This window comes from Myotis myotis, unplaced genomic scaffold (assembly GCF_014108235.1).
Source record: "Myotis myotis isolate mMyoMyo1 unplaced genomic scaffold, mMyoMyo1.p scaffold_m19_p_8, whole genome shotgun sequence".
NCBI lineage: Eukaryota > Metazoa > Chordata > Mammalia > Chiroptera > Vespertilionidae > Myotis > Myotis myotis.
Window position 1 is genome coordinate 22170483 of NW_023416390.1, and position 21096 is coordinate 22191578.

The 21096-nt window shown below is 44.0% G+C and overlaps 2 protein-coding genes across 5 annotated transcripts in view; both read left to right on the forward strand.

Annotated features, from left to right (window-relative positions):
* TTLL4 (tubulin tyrosine ligase like 4) overlaps positions 1 to 11521 on the forward strand; it is a 32927-nt gene extending 21406 nt beyond the window's left edge. The window contains 9 exon segments of the mRNA XM_036319805.1: positions 1254 to 1376; positions 1672 to 1770; positions 2063 to 2197; positions 2867 to 2998; positions 4558 to 4660; positions 5293 to 5503; positions 5651 to 5721; positions 6103 to 6188; positions 6872 to 11521. Of these exon segments, the coding sequence (XP_036175698.1) occupies positions 1254 to 1376; positions 1672 to 1770; positions 2063 to 2197; positions 2867 to 2998; positions 4558 to 4660; positions 5293 to 5503; positions 5651 to 5721; positions 6103 to 6188; positions 6872 to 7034 (1123 nt within the window). The 3' untranslated portion in view covers positions 7035 to 11521.
* A 7753-nt stretch (positions 11522 to 19274) lies between these two features.
* The window catches only part of LOC118661548 (sterol 26-hydroxylase, mitochondrial), a 31737-nt gene continuing 29915 nt past the window's right edge, over positions 19275 to 21096 (forward strand). For 2 of the 4 annotated variants that reach the window (XM_036319658.1, XM_036319660.1), the window contains exon 1: positions 19694 to 19816. Coding sequence is in view for 1 of the 4 variants with exons in the window: in XM_036319657.1 (XP_036175550.1) it covers positions 19547 to 19816 (270 nt within the window). In the remaining 3 variants the exon portion in view is untranslated. Of the gene's footprint in view, positions 19817 to 21096 lie in introns of all 4 variants that reach the window. The other 2 variants (XM_036319657.1, XM_036319659.1) reach the window with 2 other exon arrangements.

Here is a 21096-nt window from a genome sequence, read left to right on the forward strand (position 1 = left end):
AAATCTCTGCAATACCAGCTAGGTGTCCCACAATGTAACTCAATTCTGACATCATCTTCCTGATGTTAGCATCAGATCCCACAGGTTAAGAGCTCAGCTTCATGCCGAAACCGGTTTGGCTCAGTGGATAGAGCGTCGGCCTGCGGACTGAAGGGTCCCAGGTTCGGTTCCGGTCAAGGGCATGTACCTGGGTTGCGGGCATATCCCCAGTGGGGAGTGTGCAGGAGGCAGCTGATCGATGTTTCTCTCTCATTGATGTTTCTAACTCTCTATCTCTCTCCCTTCCTCTCTGTAAAAAAATCAATAAAATATATTAAAAAAAAAAAGAGCTCAGCTTCACAAGGCTTCCCACTGCTCACTTCAGATGCCAGTCACAACTCCATATTGCCACATGTGCTTCTGACCCATTGGCTATAAATCAGGTTCCCATGACCTCTCCTAGGGTTCTGTTAATTTGGTCGAGCAGCTCACAGAACTCAGTTTACTTATGTTCACTGATTTCTTATGAAAGAATAGGATAAAAAATATAGATGAACATCCAGGTGGAAGAGATGTGTAGGCTAGGAGCTTTCTTTCCTCTTCTGGGGGCACCATTCTCCCTACTCCTCCATATGTTCACCTACCCAGAAGCTCTCTGAACCCTATACTTTTGGGGTTTTATGGAGACTTTATCACATAGGCATGATGGATCATACTCATCCATTTTCAGCCTATCTCCCATCTTAAAAGAATGGGGAGGCCAGGCTGAAAATTCCAAGCTTCTAATCATGGCTTATTCTTTCTGGTCACCAGCTTTATCCAAGAGCCCACCCCAAAGCTCTTCATTAGAATAAAACTCACTTTTATCACCTAGGAGTTCACAAAGGTTTCAGGAGTCCTGTGTCAGGAACTGGGCCAAAGACCAATATTAGGACAAAAGATGCTTAATGCTCTTATCACTTAGGATTTACAAGGGTTTTAGGAACTGTGTGTCAGAAAATTGGGGGCAAAGATTATAAATCACAATATCATATAAGGAGGTTCTCTACTTCAGTGAATCTGGGGAAGGTCTTCCTGCAGGACTGAGGTGGGATAAAGGAGAGGATTTTAGTTTGCTGTTCTAGAAACCTTACCACCAGACATACTTCTGAGGCTCTTGTGCATCTGAAAAGATCTGTCCACTTGTCCTTTATCTCCTCAGGATATGGTAAATATTTGAGCCATTGTCTGATTGCTATCTCCTCTTCTTACCTCTGCCTTTCTCCTCCTTTCAGGTATTCCCCTTCCATGAAGAGCCTTGGTAACAAGTTCATGCACCTGACCAACTACAGTGTCAATAAAAAGAATGCTGAGTACCAGGCCAATGCAGATGAAACGGCCTGCCAGGGCCACAAATGGTACCGAGGCAGTGTCTCTGTCAATGGAAACCTAGAGGAGCACAGGGTTCTGGGGTTTGGGGAGGTTCAAGGAGATGATGAATGGAAGATTAATGTAAGACCCAAGATATTAAAACACTTGGCAATTCAGAATTGGTCTCTTTGCATCCAAGCTCAACTCTGTCTTAATTCAAAACATCAAAAGAAGAGATAGGAAGAAAATACCGTTGTGCTTCTTGTTCCTTTTTCTTTCTCTTCATCATTCAGTTCATAGAATATAATCCCTAATACTTGTACTCCCTTCCCCATGTTGCAGGGCACTGAAAGCTTTGTGGAACTACCTGAGCCAGAAAGGAGTCAATAGTGATGCCATATGGGAGAAGATAAAGGATGTTGTTGTCAAAACCATCATCTCGTGAGTCACACTATCATCTGGTGTGGGGCCTGCCACCAAAGCCCCTCTTTTCTCATGGGTTTTACACTGCCGTGCCCCAGACTTTGTGCTGTGCTGTTTTAGTTTCTAAGGGAGTAGGAAGGAGTGGATAGAATTAAATTCTGCTCTTCTATGAAATCCATCCCCAGAAGCTGGCCCCATATCAGAGGCCTCTTGAGAGCTGCTTTTTCTGGCTTACTTCTGCTCTCCCGTCTTTGGGCCACTCCATTGGCAGGGCAGCTCTGGGTAAGGCCTCCCTTCTCCCTATGACCAGGTCAGAACCCTACGTGACCAGCCTGCTGAAGATGTATGTGCGGCGGCCCTATAGTTGCCACGAGCTCTTTGGTTTTGACATCATGCTGGATGAGAACCTTAAGCCCTGGGTCCTGGAGGTCAACATTTCCCCAAGGTAGGTGGTATTGTCAGGGCACTCACAGCAGAACCCTTTCTTTATGCTTATGATCCTATTTCCACTCCAATCTTGCTGACTTTGGGAAGACCTTTCCTTCATTAGAATTTGTGTTTTCCCTTCGGCATCTGTTTGTTTGCTCATTACTCATTCTTTGCCATTATTTCAGGGTTCTTTGAGGATGGAGAGGGGTTGTTAAAATTTTTTTTTAATATATTTTTATTGATTTCAGAGAGAAAAGAAGAGGGAGAGAGAGTTGGAAACATCAATGATGAGAGAGAATCATTGATTGACTGCCTCCTGTATGCCCCAAACTGGGGATTGAGCCCGGAATCCAGGCATGTGCCCTTGACTGGAATTGAACCCAGTTCCCTTCAATCCGACGCTCTCACTGAGCCAAACTGGCTAGGACAGGGGCTGTTAAAATTTGTTCTTTTGAACTTGCTCCCGCCACTTGCTTTTCCCTAACAAATGAAGGTCATGGGCAAGAACCTCCCTGACTAAGGTTATTCACTGTCTGTGGGGCAGGAAGACCCCTATCATTGTGCTTATGAGTTTGAATGTCAGAGCCCTTTTATCCTGGGGAAGCCAGGGAGTAAATGGGGCTAGCACTCACCTGGACATACAATTGGAAACAGTTTTACCACTCTTTCCAACCTTTCCTTTAAGCCTCCACTCTAACTCTCCATTGGACATCAGCATCAAAGGCCAAATGATCCGTGACCTTCTGAACCTGGCAGGCTTTGTTCTGCCCAACGCAGAGGACATTTCCAGCTCCAGCTGCTCCAGCAGCTCCACCAGGTCAGCCTCCTTGCTTGTCTGCGGCTCAGCTGGCAGCATGAACAGCCCCACTGTGAATCTGAGAAGGAATAATGTCAGGGTGCTCAACCTGCCGGGTCTCCTTTGCTGCTTGATCTGCCCCTACAGTTATCCACACACCTCTGCCATGTCTGTGCCCCTAAAAGCAAGTTTAGTTATACTGCTCACCTGTTCAGGAATCTCCATAGGGCCTGGGGACTCAGCTTTCAACTCCTCACATGGGCAGTCAAGGCCCCAGCCTCCGTTTCCCAGGCACCCCTCCCTTTACTCCTCTTCTGGTTTCCATGTTCTGACAAACCAGACCACTCAGAGAACCTCAAGGTTGGAAGGATCCTTAAAGATCAGTTAATCAATCCAGTCTCCTCTCTGCAACATTTGTTGCTTCTCACTGTTTCCCCATAGTGTCCCCTCCTTTGCTCATAGGGTTTCTTCCTCTTAAAATTCCCCTCAGCTAGACTTCCCTGTTTCAACTTCACCCATCCATCAAAGCCTAACTCAGGGCAACATCTTCATGAAGCCTGCTCTTGGAACCACTCTCGCGGGAAGGGAGCCAGTATTTAGCCAGGACCTGCTTTATGTAAGGAAGAAACTATAACTCATCCCCACAGCAGCCCCATGAGGCTGGTATTGGTGTCTTCAGTTTACAGAAGAGAAAGTTGAAAATCACCAGAATTAAGTAGCCCATCTAAGGTTATCCAGCTACAAAGAGGTAGAGCTGGAATTCAATTCCTAAATTGCCAGTAACAAAACTTGCTTTCCTTACCATACCTTAAGAGACTCTTCTTGGGCTCTGTGCTGTAGTTGTCATTTGACATCTGCCATCCTGTGAGCTCCTTGGAGGCCATCTTTGTGTCTCTCGGTGGTAATTGTAGTAATGTGGGTGATGAGACCAAGGTACAGGGAGGTCAAGTATTTGTCAAGGATCACATAGCCAGTAGTGCTGAGCTGGGTATTTAGTAAGTGTTTACTAAATTAAACTAAACTGAGTATACAGTAATTATTCCAGGGTCTTTTTTTACTATTGAAATACAACTAGAAAGGACACTTTGTACTCCTTACTTTTTTTTGTTTTGTTTTGGTTAATCCTCACCTGAGGAAATTTTACAGAGTGTGGGAGGGAGGGAATGTAGGGAGGATGAGAGAGAGAGAAACATTGACACAAGAGACACATCAATTGGTTGTTTCCTCCATGTGCCCCCACCAGAGCTGGGGATCAAATCTGCAGCTCAGGCTGCAACCCAGGCTCATGTCCTTGACTGGAAATCAAGCCCGAGACCCTTCGGTGCATGGACCGATGCTCTCACTGAGCCACACCAGCAGGCCATACTACTTACATTTTTCCATGGTACTTGCTCTTTGACTCTCAGACAGTCTGCTCGAATGGGGTGCATTGCAGACTAATCTACTCAATTAACATCTGTCCGTACGTCTTTGTCTTTTCTTGAAAAGGGTGCCTTCCTGGGCTGGACCCTCTCTCCACATGTCCTCAGAATGTGAAGCTGCTGACCTTACCCTTTCTCCTTTTCTGCCCCCTGCCTTAGCCTGCCCACCTCCCCCAGGAACAAATGTCAAATGGCCCCAGAGCAAATCACTGCACAGAAGTTGAAGAAAGCCTATTACCTGACCCAGAAAATTCCTGATCAGGTAGGAGATTACCTCCCACCCCCCAACCCCAGTGCCAGCAGAATGCTTCCCTACTCAAACATTTGGAACCAGGTTTTATTCTGTCTAGGGCAGGGTTTCCTAGTCTAGGTCCACAACCTCCTTTGTGTGCAGAGATATGTTGGCATGTACATCATTCGGGAGTTGATGGCCTTTATCATGTGTTCAAAAACCACTGCCCTTGGCAGTATTCTGTCCTAGCCCACCCTTGTCCTCAGAGCTGTAGACCCTTTGGGTTTCGTTCCCTGAGGTGCAGTGAGCCCTTGGAAGGCTTGGCTTTCTCAGAGCAGGTTGAGGGAGCTGGATGGAAGAGTGCCAGACATAAGGCTATTGCCAAATCTGAGTTGCTGGATTCTGATATTGATCCCACCCAACAAATCACTTAACTTCTGTGCCCCAGTGGTTCCCCTCACCCTGACCAAGAATATATTCATCTCCCAGCTAAGCTCAGTAGACTTTGGAACAGATGAGTTCCAGAGCTGGCTCACCAGGCTGCCTTGGTGGTCCCCTGAGAGTCCTGGGGTCCCAGAGTTGTTCTCCCTGACCCCTGGCTTCTTGATTCTCTGTTTCTATTTTCTGTCATACTCTCCTCCTCCCTGTTCCTTGGGTCATAGGATTTCTATGCATCTGTGCTGGATGTCCTGACACCAGATGACGTTCGGGTTTTGGTCGAGATGGAAGACGAGTTTTCCCGCCGGGGTCAATTTGAACGAATTTTTCCTTCCCGAATTTCTTCTCGCTATCTCCGCTTTTTTGAGCAGCCACGTTATTTCAACATTCTCACCACCCAGTGGGAACAGAAGTACCATGGCAACAAGCTCAAAGGTGATGTGTTCTCCCTGCCCATAGGAGGCCATGTTTACTAGTAGTGAGAGATTAAATCCCTGTAGACCAAGAAATGGGCCTCCCTGGCAAGAAGATTGGCCAATTGATTCCACCTCTTAAATCCCACCCCTACTCATCTTGTCCTAGGAGTAGATCTGCTTCGGAGTTGGTGCTACAAGGGGTTCCACACAGGAGCCATCACTGAGTCTGCTCCAGTGGTAAGTGATACCATTGGGAGGGAGGGGTCAGCTCCATCTCAGAGTCCTCCTTCCTCTGCGTGAAGAGTGCAGTGTAGGTTGGGTGGAGCTCCAGACCCTCCCACTTCTCCCTAGGCCCTCCCTTTCTGTCTCATGGCCCTTCCTTTTCAAAGGAATAATTGCTTCTAGGATTCCCTGGGTGCCTATCTTTCAAGGATCAAAAAGTGCTTTGTAGCCTCAACTTTTTGTCTCAATAGGGAGAAAACCAAGACTTTTTCCCATGTGGGCCCATGTATGAAGGATAGGGAAGGGGAGAAGCCCATGGGCATCACTCAGAGGCAGAGGTTCGAGAGAGTGCCAAGACCTGGAACATTTTAGCCTCATTGTTTCCTTTGCTTTCAGTGGTCTCTCCCGACATCACTTCTGACTGTCCCAAAGGCTGATGTGATGGTCAGTGCTTTCTCCAAATCGGAGACTGGCAAGCTGGGGTGAGTGCTGCAAGGAAAAGGTGTTGGGTGTGACTTCAGATACTTTTTAAAATTTATTTTTACATTTGATACACAATATCTTAACAGTATGAGTTCAGAGAGTTTTGTTCCTTTCTCTCTTCCCAGATTATGATGAGACCAGCATTTTTTAATTGGTTGATATTCAGAATATTCAGCTATAATATCCTTTTCCTAGTGGTTTTTGATATGCCCAGACTATTATGAAATCAGCATTTTTCAATTGATTGGCTAGTGGTATGCCCAGGATGCTGAGCCGAGCTGAGCACAGAACCATCTGCAGAAATGGCCACTTTCAGCCATACTCATTAGCTGTAAGAAATCTTTTAGCTCTCCTATGCTCACACACATTTATACTTGTACTTAAGTTCTCAAGCCTTCAAATAAATAAAGTATATTTTACAATTATTTATACCTCTATATAACTATGGTTTATTATACCATAATGTTGTGAATTCCCGGTCCAGACTCTGAAGGCAGGTCACAAGTTGAAGTCTAAACTACACAGTGTCTCAGCTATTTCTTTGTCCTATTTATTGTCTAAAAAAAAAAACAACAACAACAACAAAAAACAGCTCCTCTGAGGAAATCGTACCACTCTTTGAAGATGGGACTATACCCAAGTCCAAGAAGACTCATGCTTGTGTTTTTTCCTCTTTCTCCAGGAAACCCATTTCCTCAAAAGACAGTGAAGACACCAGCAAAGAGCCCAGCCTCTCCAAGCAGATGTTACCTGTGAACAAATACTCTGGGCGGACTTTGAGACTCTCTGCTCCCCCCACCTCCCAGTCAACCGGTGACTCCCTCCTGGCTGCTGTGAGCCCTTGACTGGCCTCTTTCCACTAGCCCCTGCCCAGGAGCACTGGCGTAGCTACCTCATGGGAACTGGCCAGCCTGAGCCCCTGCCCCCTCACCTTCCCCCTCTTCAGAGTATTTTTTTTGAAGCAGTAAAATTACAGAGATGGTTATCTGAAGGGTTGGTGGGGTGGTGGGGACAGGGAGAAGGTGAAGAAGGTTCACTGGCTGGTACCTCATATCTCAGCAGAGAAGCCAATGACAGCTACTCAGCCTTATAAAGCAGGGTTGCTTTCTACCTTCAGAGAGCTGTGTGTGGTTTGTTTTAGGCCTTGGTGCAGTGATTGAATCGAGTTCAAGAGGAGAAAACCTAGTGAACCTGTTTGGGCCTGAAGTCCTTTGTAGTTGAGGAGGTTCCTCTGAAGGTTCTCATTTCCTCAGGTCTTCTGTCCGCTCCCTCCCTTCCCTTTTATCCTGAGAAGCCACTTTCAGAAACCTTCAAACTTCCTCAGTAGACAGGGAGAGGCGATGACATGGTGAAACCGTGTCCTATCATGCTAGTCTTGGGAGCTTCACCACCTGTAGACCATTTGTCTTTACATATGTTCACCCAGCCAGTGGCCCTGGGTCTTCCTATTCTGACCTCATAACACTACTCAGTCAACCTTCTAGCCTTCTCAGTCATGGATGTTTCCTCTTCAACTCGTGGCTTTCTGAGGGTGAGAGCCAAATTGTGAATTTCCTATGGCCTCAGTGAAGGAGCCTGGATAATCCCACTTGCTGTTGTCTGTCAATGGACACAGTCTGGGGGAGAGCAGAGGGAGCTGTGATTTCCCCATAACCTAGGAAGGCTCATGATCTCTTTACTCCCTTCACTGTCTCTGATTAATGGGGTCTAGCTCACAGGTCGCTAGGGCAAGCAGAGTCTGGTGGCATAGCAGGTGGATTTCAGAAGCAGTCATTCATTGAAGGATGGGCTTCCACACACTGCTGCCTAAACTCTTGTACTCTTAACTGAATCTACCTCCCTCCCTAAGACTCAGTAAAACAGTGACTGTTCAATAAATGTTTGAATGAACTGTACAGACCGAGATCTCCAAAGACACTTGTATCTGATCCAGAAGGTCTACTTATCTCTCCCCTGGGGAAAAGTGGCACCCAGGGAATCCAAGGTGGGAAGTTTGGATCAGAAAGGTTGTTTTCACTTGAACTGTGCTCCTTCTTAACCCATACAAAGGTACTTCCTGGTTACTGCTTGCCCCCTCCCCTGCCCTGTCATCCCTTTACTTTGTTGTTCTAGCAGCGGGGTCCAACAAGAAGCCACTGGCCCATCTGGATACCCAAGTTTTCCCCTTTGCACATCAGGCAGGGAGCTCTGCTCACAGTCCTGTCCTGGGCCCTGCCATCATTCTGAGCTTTGGGAAGATGGAGACTACTCTGCTTTATGGCTCCTGGAGTTCTATGGCAAGCTGGAATGGAGCCATGGAAAAATCACTACGAGGTCTGACTAGGTTCAAGGCCACACAAGTAGGTGGCTGGGCTGGCCAGTGTGAAGGCCATGTTGACAAGTTGGGAAGAAAGCTTGGCAGAGTTCTGGGGTAGCCCAGCAGGAGAGGTCTTTGAAGCCAGCTCCTTCTTGTCCTACCTGGATGCAAAAATATCACAGTGAGCCTTGTGACAAAGACAGTAAGCAGGCTTCCTAAGAAAACTAGCCACCTGTGTAAGTAGTTTCGTTGTGGTTGGTCCTCTGGTCAAGGGCTTCGGTGTAGAGGCCTGCCTGAGCTGGCTTACTCCTTGCAATCCAGCTTCAATTCTCTGGCCTACCTTCTGAGAGTACAACCAGTCCATTTCCATCCCTGCAACTGGAGAGGAAACCAGCATTGCAGCATGATGGTAATGGAGGGGTGCAGGGGGAGGCAGTAAAGGACTTAGGAAATTAAATGATGAAAATAGAGTGTTCTTAGTAGTTTAAAACATGTTTATACATGCATTGTTTTTAATTTTCACCACATTTGAATATAGGAAAGGTGTGTTTTGCTGGGTGGGAGAAGGAATGGGGTTTATGTATTTCCCTTTTATCATTGGGAGAAAATTAAATCTTGCTTATTAAGCATTCAGCATACATACTTAGCAATGAATACCCACAGTATAAGGTGTTCAGCTGAATAAGGAATTTTGGAGAAGTAATGATATTTCTTAGAAAGTTTAAAGTTGGGGATATAGTAGGATAAATGTCAGGACATGTTAGTTGTTTTCCTAACTTACCCAGACCCTGTTTGGAGAAAGGGGAGTGCAGTACAGAGTATTTCTGGAGCACTGGAGTAAAGATTTAGGGTAGAAGACAAGGGTTGCTTATTGCTGTTTACTTCAAATTCACTCAGGATTAATAAAAAACTAAGTGACTTAGAATAAATACTAACGAAGAGGTGGTATTGTGATAGGAAAAGAGCATGGGCATTAGTGACTGACCTTGGGTTCAAATCTCAGTTCTGCTGTGTGACCTCAGCTACCACTTTTTTTAAGCCTCAGTTTTTTTATAATATGAATATACCTATACTGCCGGGTTGTGAAAGCTAAGTAACATATAGTAAAAGCACTTAGGACTTAGAGTAGCGGTTCTCAACCTGTGGGTCGCGACCCCTTTGGCAGTCGAACGACCCTTTCATAGGGGTCGCCTAAGACCATCCTGCATATCAGATATTTACATGACGATCATAACAGTAGCAACATTACAGTTATGAAGTAACAACGAAAATAATTTTATGGTTGGGTCACAACATGAGGAACTGTATTTAAAGGGCCGGAAAGTTGAGAACCACTGACTTAGAGGGTACTTACTTCATGGCCACTCCTTCTATTTGCTATCCAAACCCTGTCTTGGGAAGGGAAGGCAGGTAAGAAATGTAAAACCCCTTTCACAAGGGAAGTGAAGCAGCTGTAGAGCCAGTTTAGAGGTGAAGGAGGCCAGGATGGGGTTTAGATGCCACATCACCCCCACCTTCACCTGAGGTACACAAAATGCAAATTCTCTGGGTAAGGAAGCATATTAAGCATTAGAAATAAGTGAATTAAATGACATTATTATCTTACCCCAAGATAAGCTTTGATAAGAAGGAGAGCAAGGGAGCAATGGATGTCTGGTGGCTGGGACGGGGAGGAGCATAGTAAAGAAAATAGAGACCTTGAACTGGAGCTGGCGCCAAAGAAGAGACACACCTACCCAACAGCTCTGCCAAGGGACAGTTGTCATTGCAGGTTAATTCTTATGGTTACAAGCTATTTAGTCACCAGAGCCAAAGGACATACCTGATTGCCCCAGGGGCAATACAGCAGTGGGCCAGTGAAGGAGGTTGACAATTTGGGTACACGGTACATTCCACTGCCTCATCAGTTGAATTAGGCAGCTAGGAGACCTCCCCTCCTGGCTTCCTCTGGATTTGTCCTTTAAGACTAAGGCTCAGCTGTATACTGTTCCAATGCCCCAACTTCTTTGAGGCTTAGAAACATTGACGATTTTCAGATATGTGGCTAAGGATGCTCCATTTCATCTCACTTGAGATTCTGATCCAGCCCTTAGACAACCCTTGGCCTCTTAGATTTCCCTCCCCCTAGAGTTTGCACCCTATTGATGCCAAGGGTCATTTGAATTGACCTTTCATCAGCGTTGGAGCAATGAAAGCTGCAAGTTGATCTTGGCAAATCTCTCATTAGTGAAACAATACAAGAAGTGTCAGCAAAGGGTAGTTATTAAAACCCATTTGTACCTTTATTATAATAGATTGAGACACATGGAATGCTAGAGACTGTATAGCAAAAGCCCACACAATTTTGAAAGGATATTTAAGTTTCAATTAGTAAAGTGGGGAGAACAAAGCCTACTTTATAGGGTAGTTAGGAGAGGTGCCTGATATATATTGCAGATTTAAAATATATTCTAAAACAGACAAAATTAGTACCACCGAAAACATTTCTTCATAAAGAAATAACAGCATGTTACTATTACACAACTTTGATAAAATATATTTTGATTCTGTCCATGGGATATCGAACTTGCAGATTTAATCAAGGTAATTAGCTTTGAAAGGTTGGAACCCCAACATTTGTTTTCAGGGAAATGCAATTAAAACTATAATGACACAGGTTCGGATATTTGGTGTACTACCATCTGTGGGATTATCTCTAAATCAGAATCCACCAAGGCAGAATGATAGGGCAGTGACATGAGTCCTGAGCAAAGAGCCTCCAGAAAAGCAGCTGTGCAGAAAAGGGGGCTGCCCCCTCACATCTCATGCAATGCATGTTTCTTGGGGAACCTGGTGCTAAGTGAAAGAATCCAGAAACATGATTGTATATTTTGTAATTCCATTTATATAACATTCTGGAAAAGGCAAACTGACCAAAAGCACATCAGTGGTTGCCAGGGATTATATGAGGGAGGGAATTGGCTATAAAGGGGTGCATTGGAAATATTCTATATCTTGACTGTGCATTTGTCCAAACTCATTAAATTGTACACTTAAGATGGATGAGTTTTATTATATGCAGGTAAATAGATTTGACTTTTAAAAAAGGACAAAGTATCATTTCATGATGCATGAAAATTAAAACCACAATGAGATAACACTAGAATAGTTAAAAAGGCAGCCAAGACCAAATGTTGGAGAGGATGTGCAGTAAATGAGACTTTTACATATGGCTGGTGGCTGAGAGTAAAATGTTGCAATTGCTATGGAACACTAGAAGTTTATTATGAGTTAACATATTTACCTATGACTCAGCAATTCCATTTTTAGGTATCCTACCCCCACTCCCTGGCAAATGAAATCAGATGTTCACCAAAAACATTTATTGTGGCTTTATTCATAATAAAAAAAATTGGAAACAATTCAATGCCTCTCAACAGATAAACTAGTTTGGAATGCTACTCAGCAATAAAAAGAAACTCTAGCCTTACAAAAAATGTTGGCCATACAAGAATATTCAAGGGACTTCTTTAAACTGAAAACAAGCTGGTGCTGAACTGCCTGCCTCTGCACTGAACTGTTCTGCCTGTGCTGTGTTTCTGCCATCTGAGCCAGCTCTTATAAAGGAGTTCCTAGAATCCTACTTCAACCAATAGGACTGAGGCTTTCCCTGTCCAGTTGGAGCTATGCAGCTCTGACCAAGCAGAGTGGCTCTATTCTGACCAATCAGACAGTGCCTTGTGGACCAAACAAACTTCAAAGATTTGGAGTCCTCATTTACATGAGGATGGGCCAATCAGAGACTAGGGGTGAGGACCCTGTCCATGTAAGGCAGCTCCCCTTGACTGTTAGCACATCACTTCCCTTCCCACAGATCCTTGGAAGACTGTCTTCCTGGCTGAGCTGAAACACCAAAGATATCTCTGGCCCCAGAGCTGATCTACAGCCATGCTGTTTTCACAGATGTGCTGTATCACAGTTGAGCTGGTTTGCACTGAATAAAGTTTCCTTCACCAAATCCCAAATTGGGGATTCCTTTTGGTGTTGAATTGGCAACCATATTTGACAAAGGGATCAACCTAGCAAGAAGATAAAACATTTATAAATATATATGCACCCAACATAGGAGTACCAAAATACAGGGTGTCCCCCAAAAATGTATACACACTTTAACAGTTGACAGCTCAATTTTGAAAATGAAATGTATTTTAATAAACACTGCCTTTATTCAAAGTGTGTATATAATTTGGGATATATATATATAGTAAATATTGACACCAAAAGGAGAAATTGACAGCAATACAGTAAAATCCCACTTAGATCAATGGGTAGATTATTCAGACAGAAAATTAATAAGGAAACATTGAAATGGCACATTAAGAAATCAAGCCTTGAAGACACAGACCTGATGGAATTATATATAGAGAACATTCTGCCCCAAAACAGCTGGACATCTTTCTCAAGTGCACATAGAACATTGTTTAGGATAGTGCACATTAGGCCACAAAACCACAAAACAAGTCCCAATAAATTGAGCATTTGCTGTAAACTTAACTTTCAGCCTTTTGACAAAGTTGATTCTGACAGTCCCAATGTTTCTGTGTGGGGATGGGCATTTGGACCTGCCTACTCCACCACTTTACTGACATCCCCTATCTTTTTAAATATATATATACTAGAGGCTTATTGCAGGAAGATTTCTACAAGACTAGGGCTTCCTTGGGCCTATTCCTACAAGAATAGGGCTTCCTGTGGCCTGAGCGAAGCAGAGAAGAGAGCTTCACTCCACTGCCCTGCTTGCTTCCCTCCCATCTCCACCACCCTGCTTACTTCCCTCCTGTCTCCGCTCACCCGCTTGCTTCTCCGCAGCTTTGCTTCTTTCTACGCTGTCTTCAGTCTTCGCTCCCCACGCCTGTGTATGCAAATTAACCGCCCTATTTGTTGGGTTAATTTGCATACTCTCTGATTGGCTGGTTGGCGTAGTGGAGGGACGGTCAATTTGTATGTTTCTCTTTTATTAGCATGTGTGTGTGTGTGTGTGTGTGTGTGTGTGTGTATGTATATATATATGTTTTTATTGATTTTTAGAGAGAGAGGAAGGGAGAGGGATAGAGAGTTAGAAACATTGATGATAGAGAAACATCGATCAGCCGCCTCCTGCATGCTCCCCCCCGCACCCGGGGATCAAGCCCACAACCTGGGCATGTACCCTAACTGGGGATCAAACCAGTGATCTCTTGGTTCCTGAATGGAAGTGCAACTGCTGAGCCACACCAGCCGGGCCTCTCTGTCTTTTCAATGTAAAGTTTTAATTGTTATATAGCATATATAAAGGTGTACAAATCATAATTGTACAGTTTGTTTGATGAACTTTTATGATGTCTGCAAAGCCATGAAACCAGCGCTCAGAACAATAAACAGCTATAATCAGAACCCAGAAGCCCCCTTGTGCTCCCTTCCAATTGCTAATCACTGCCTTCCCATTCAAGAGAAACCATGATCTTCACTTCCAGCACCACGCATTACTTTCATCTGTTTTTAAACTTTATGTAAGTGAAATCATGCAATATGTTATATTTTGCACGATTATCAGTCAGTATTTTTCTAATGAAATTCACTTGTATGTAGTTGCAGTTCATTCTCATCATTGTATGCACTTCCATTGTATGAATATATTACAATTTACTATTTATTCTAAAGTCACGAGTTATTTGAGTGCTTTTTAGTTAGGGACTATCACAAATAGTATTACTAAGAACATTATTAGACACATTTTGGTGAGCATGTATATGTACACATTTCTGTTGGACTTGTATCTAGGAGTGCAATTATAGCATCATTGGGTGGGCACAGCTTTCATAAATATGGCTAGATTTCCATAGTACTCATAGCAGCTTACACTTTATTTTTCATCTGATGAGATATTTTTTTAAAGACATTTTTATTGATTTCAGAGAGGAAGGGAGAAAGATAGAAATATCGATGATGAGAGAGAATCATTGATCAGCTAGCAGCTTACACTTTACTAGCAGTGTATAAAGGTTCCAGTTGAAGAGGCAACACGAGTATTTGTAATTTCAGTGTTTCTCATTTTATTCACTTATATGTGTAATTTTACTCATTCTGGTGGAAGCATAGGGTTATCTTGTAGTTTTACATTGCATTTCCCTGATAGCTAGTGTGGGAGACTGTTTATTCCCAATGGTGGCTGCAGCAGTTTCTTTCAACACACATGCAGTTCTACAACTGACCTTGCCACTTTTCATTTCAGGCTATTTTAATTTTTTACTGCTGGGATGAAGAATACAGAAATAGATCCAAATACGTATTAGAATTGAAGAAAAGATATATATGGTATTGCAAATCTCTGGGGAAGCATTGTGTGGAAGAGTTGGCCACACCCTCTCATCCCAATCAGAGGATAATTGTTGACTTGAAAGACTTTAATGAAGGCAGGTACCTTTCCCTGGGTATAGTCATTAAGAGCTAATGCAGACCTGTGATGCAGCAGATCTCATGCATACCCAAGAAAAACAGAAGAGAAAGTAGCTGCTTTGCTCTGCAGTAAAATAACATTCACTGATTCATTGTGGGTTGTACAGTCTTAAAGGGAAGAAAATAATAATTTATCTAGGAGCAGATGTTTAGGTCAACCAATAGAGGAACCAAATCAGCTGCCTGGCCACCATTCTCATGGGTGCAAATATTGTCAATAAAACAGGAACTGAAGGTTCTTCCTTCATTGTCTCCCAGGAACTCTCACCCCCACCCCCCTCTGCACCTATGGGACCATTGGCTGAAACCCAGGATTTGGACTCAGAAACTAGGACTCAGAATCTTATCTGAAGAAAGGAATCCAGGGCCCTTGGGGGAAAGAAGTGGAGCTTTCCTGAGGAAGGGAAAGTGGAGTTTCCCACTTTAAGACTTAGAAGAAGAGAATGCAAGAGGGACAATGAACAAACTATCGTGCTGGAGAACCCAGTTAGAAAGCTGATGGAAAAGCCTCTGAAGTACAAGGTCATTAAGGTCTAAGCGTTCAGCTGCCTACCTTGTGGAACTTGAGTAGGTGAGATTTAGCATGTTTGATTCTCCTATGTAGTGAATCCCCCTGGAAATGTCCTAATCTCTTGCTAAAGGAACATGTGCTTTCTGATATGTTGGTCGTGTGAACACTAAAGAGACAGAGTGGCAGTGGAAGTGTCTGTTCTTGTCACCTCCTCCTGGCCGCCAGTGAAGATGGAAGTCATCCTAGTGTAGACTGTGACTCTGAGCTCCAGGTGGTTATTGCAGTATAAGAGGATGACACAGAGCCAGCTCCTGAAAGTTACATGGCACCAAAGGAATGTCCTGGAGGGAAATGGAAGATCAAATCTTCTGCTGTGTTCTGTAATTTAAAGAATGCTGTTCCCAGATAGGAGATGAGGGCATCCAGAAATCTCCTGAGCTATTATTTAATAAATGATGTTGGAATAATTAGAATATGTTAAGATTCTAGGACACACCAAAACCAAAAATTAAGTCCACATGGATTGAATTGTTAACTTTTAAAAAAATACAGCATGTAAAAATGAAACTATCAAATGTAGGGTAAAATATAGGAGGTCCCCTCCCTCCCGCTCCCAATAATTTTGGGGCATTCCAAAGCAAGATATGAAAACCAGATGTTATAAAAGGAAGAAATGTCAGACTAAATCACACAGATATTAAGAAAAGATACCCTAAATACAGTCAAGATACAGGGAACACACACCACCAGGAGAAAATACTTGTAATATATATTTATAAAAATACTTGTAGCCCTCGCTGGTTTGGCTCAGTGTATAGAGCATCAGCCTGTGGACTGAAGTGTCCAGGTTTGATTCCAGTCAAGGGCACATGCCCAGGTTGCAGGCTCAATCCCCAGTAGGAGGCATGCAGGAGGCAGCTGATCAATGATTCTCTCTCATCATTGATGTTTCTATCTCTCCCTCTGCCTTTCTCTCTGAAATCAATAATTTAAAAAAAGTTAAAATTATATATATATATATATATATGTATATATATATATATATATATATATATATATATATATATATATATCAGCAACAAAATAATAAGGAAAGAAAAATAATCCAATAAAAAAATAATCAAAGGATGTAACTAAGGACTTCAGGGAAGAAAGAAATGGTCAATAAGCATATTTTAAAAAACAACTTAAGTCTTTATAATATTTAAAGGAATTCACATTAAGGCAGAGGTGGGGAACCTTTTTTTCTGCCAAGGACCATTTGGATATTTATAACATCATTTGAGGGATATAAACTTATCAACTTAAAAATTACCTTGCTATATTTGGTCAAACATTTAATTAACTCACCCCTAATGCCTTGGCAGGGCCAGACCAAATGATTTCTCTGGCCTCATACGGCTCATTGGCTGGACATTCCCCACCCCTGCATTAAGGTATCAACATGATATTTTTCACCTACAGGTAAAAAAAACAACGGTTTCTATAAATATAGAACAACGGTCTGGAAGAATGTATACCAAACTATGGATAGTGCTTAATTTTGAGGGAGTATAATTGGGGAAGCAGAGCAGGGGTGTTTTTAAAAAAATCCTCACCTGAGGATATTTTTTCCATTGGTTTGAGATGTGAGAGTAGATAAAAACTGATCTGATTATTTTAACATACATTTTGTGACTTTGAAAATTAAAATAAACAAAACTGTTCCACACCTCCTGAAAGTGGAAAATTTATGTTTACAATTGCTTTAAAAAGAATTTAACTATACAGAAAAACAGCCCCAAAGTAAAAGTCACCCATTATTCCACCACTTGAAAAATTTATATAAAGTAACAAAATAAAAGACACCCCCGCCCTGACTCAGTGGTAGAGCATCGGTCTGCACACCAATTTTTATGCACGCTATTTGTCCTTGTACTGAATTCATAGATATCTTCAATTATACATTTTCTACAACATACTTCTTTTTGGCGATTCCTCCCCTCCCCCCCCAAAAAAAAGAAAAGAAAGGAAAACTAAGGTGCTATAGGTATATATTATCCTTTTAAAAATATGTTCTTACTGATTTTAGAGTAAGAGGAAGGGGGAGGGAGAAAGAGAGAAACATCAATGTGAGAGAGAAACATCAATCCATTGCCCCTGGTATGCATCCCGACCAAGAATTGAACCAGAGACCTTTGTTGCACAGCACGACACCCAACCAACTGAACCATACCGGGCAGGGAAGGATTGAATTATTTTAATACATTATTGTTTTCACGGAAGTTCTTGGGTCTGGTGACCAAGATAATGGACAATCAGACATCACTTTGGGAAGCAATTTTCAGAAATTTCAAAAGAAAATGTGTGACTTTTTTGTGTTTTTGTTTGTTTGTTTTCCCATTGATTTTTAGAGAGAGTGGAAGAGAGGGGGAAAGACAGAGAAATATCAATGTGAGAGAAACATCGATTGGTAGCCTCCTGCATGAGCCCTGACCAGAGCCAGGGCCTGAGGAGCCTGCAACCAAGGTACGTGCCCTTGACTGGAATTGTGGCCGACAGGCCGATGCTCTATCCACTGAGCCAAACCAGCTAGGGCTGTTTTATGACTTTTGGACCAGCCAGTTGAAATGTTCTCTTATAGTTTGAGTCTTGATTCTGAATTCTTTCTTAGCTAGAACTCAAGTACCAAAGTTGCTGAACCCAGGTCTGATCCCACAGGTCTAAGACCTGGTGCCATTACCTCCCCCTACCCCCCAAACCCCCCTACCCCCACCCCACCCCCATCTCCAACAGAAACAATGTTTGAAACAGTTAATGCCTGAAAAACTTCCCAAACTGATGAAGACATTAAGTCACAGATTCAAGAAACTCTATGACCCCTAAGGCAGGAGAAGTATAAAGAAATCCATACCTAGCCATATCAGCTGTCAGTCTAATTGTCCCTTTGAACTTAACATGCCCCTTTTCCCCCTCTGGCTCCCTGTAAATAACCAACTCTCCAAATGCTAATAGAACAAACTTTACTGTTTTGCTGGTTCTGTCACTAATGGGGTGAATAACTTTGAAACATCGATGAGAGAGAAACATCAACCAGCTGCCTCCTGCACACTCCCCACTGGGTATGTGCCCGCAACCAAGGTACATGCCCTTGACAGGAATTGAACCTGGGACCTTTGAGTCCGCAGACCAAAGCTCTATCCACTGAGCCAAACCGGTCAGGGCTTGACAAGTATACTTTTGAATATATGTGAAACAAAGAATTCATGAAACAATATTTTTTCTTCTTACAATATTTTCTGTATTATTTTCCCCCCCCCCCATCTTACTGAAAAGTAATTCTGCTTACACTCACTAATCTGATCTCAACCTGCAGTTTGAAAAACTGCCTTAGCAAACTTAGGGCCGGTGAGGGGTGAGGGGCAAGAGTTGGAACGGGTAGAATTGTATTTTAAAAACCTCTTTACATTTGTTTGTTGGTCTGTTTGGCTTCCCCATCCAGGAATCCCATGCCCTCAGACACTGGGCCTTTTTGTTTTGTTTTGTGTTCTCTTGTCTCTCAGCGCTAGGACTGCGGGATCAATTGGGGGTGGGGGTGGAGGGGATGCCTTAGGAAAAGCCCCTCAGCTCGTTAAATCTCAGCGGCGGGTTCAAGGGGGGTGATGAACCCGCAAGTCAGGCGAGGGCCCCCCCCGCCCCGTCCCCCTAACCCCCACCCGTCCGGGCCCTCTGGAAGCCACGGGGATTTCCGAGAACTTCAGGCACTATTGCTCTGAGTTCGGACCAAGCGAACTTCAAGTTCTCCTTTAGAGTTCTCGGAAGTGCGACGTGGGGAGTCACGGAAGAGGCGGCCATGGTCAGCGCTCTCCGGGTCTCCCTAGCCTAGGTCCTGTGCGTCTCCTGCCATAGTGTTAGCTGGTCCCGCCCCCGGGCTGGGCCGGGAGGCTTGCAGTTGTGGAAGGCGGCTTCTGTGTTCCCGTTGGAGGGACTGAACTAGGTAAAGTGAACATTGCCCTTGAACCCGCCCATCCTGATCTATCTCTGGGCGGGCTCCAGGCGCTCGGCACTCGCAACCCACAGGCGCGGCTGCGTGAGCTATGAATCGCATTGCTGCGGTGAGCTGCACGAGGCTGCGGTGGGCGCTGCTGGGGACGCGGGTGGCCCGCCCTGGCCTTGGTCCACTCGGGGCCAGAGCCAAGGCCTCGCTCCCCAACGCCCTCCCGGCGGCGGACGCAGCCGAGGCTCCTGAAAGCGGGCCTGGCCACCGGAGGCTGCGTAGCCTGGAGGAGCTTTCAGGACCTGGGCAGCTGCGCTTCTTATTCCAGCTGTTGGTGCAAGGCTACGTTCTGCACCTGCACCAGCTCCAGGTAAGTGAGCAGGGCCTCGGGACTGGGGAATGGGAGGTGAGTGAGCCCTGGGACAGAAGCTGGGGATGGTGAGACATTGGACAAAAAGTGAAGAACATGGGAACTTAGCTGGGCACCGACTGGGGTCCTGTAGGGGTTATGTGCAAAGGGCAAACAGCCCTTGGAACTGAAATGAACAGGTCTAAGAGTGTTAAGAACCAGGAGGGCACCAGAAAGAGGCTAGGTTTAAAGTGGACAGAGCTTGAAAGAGGAGGGAACTGTCTTGGTAACAGAATGGTAGATGCAAGTATATAAGCTGCCAGATGTTATAGAGCCACTATTTAATTCTGTGGTTATATTGGCTACCATAGATGTCTTCCAAAGGAAATGGCTTCAGGAGGATTACAGAGGCTTAGCACTTAACCTGGTAAATCGACCCTTAGGGGAAAAAAGATGTCATTTCTTAGGGACATTAGACGTGAAGGAAATCATAAACATTAAGGCACCTTTTTTGTCAATTTTCAGTAAGAAGGATTTATTCAATGGAACACTGATATGAGGCAGGAATGAATGGATAGCCTACTGTCAATGGACAGAGGCTAAAAAACTCAATATTGGTTTAGTTGGAGAAGTTTTTTAGGAAAGGAGCTGAATTAATGCACCCACTCTGTCCCAGGCATTTTTCCAAGTGTTAGAATTCAATGAGATAAAGCCAACACCCTCATGGGGTTTATATACTCTGGGACCTTCCCTGTTTCTGAGACTTGGTGGGCAGGTCGTAAGGTACTCAGAGATGCTTAAAAAATTATTCTTTTAAGCTCAGCCCCAAGGAACTAAATAAGCCAAGAAACCAGAATCCTGTATACTTTTTCTGCTTGATTTGACCTCTGGAAATATGAGAGGCCCTGTGAATGGTCCAGGGTGGCACCTGAGAATTTCTCATCATTTCTCAGGGGACGATTACTAGGAGGTTTTGCTCAGGAGTTTCTCTAGAACAGTAACTACCAGAGAAATCTTAAATGACCCTAGGAGGAGGAGGAAGAAGCACAAGAAAGCCAGGAATGTGTGTCCTTTTAAATGAGAGGCCACGGCCAGGATTTAGGAGAGTCCCCTAATTCTAGCCTTTATATCCCAAAGATCTGGAGTCATGTGAACCTGGGACGTTCCATGGGAAATATATTAGCCCTGCCCACTGACTACGCGTGGCCTGTGTGAATTAATAAAGGGCAGAGTCCTGTACATCTATAAAACCCAGTTAATAACTCTACTGAAGAATAGGACGCATTCCAGTGACCCACTTT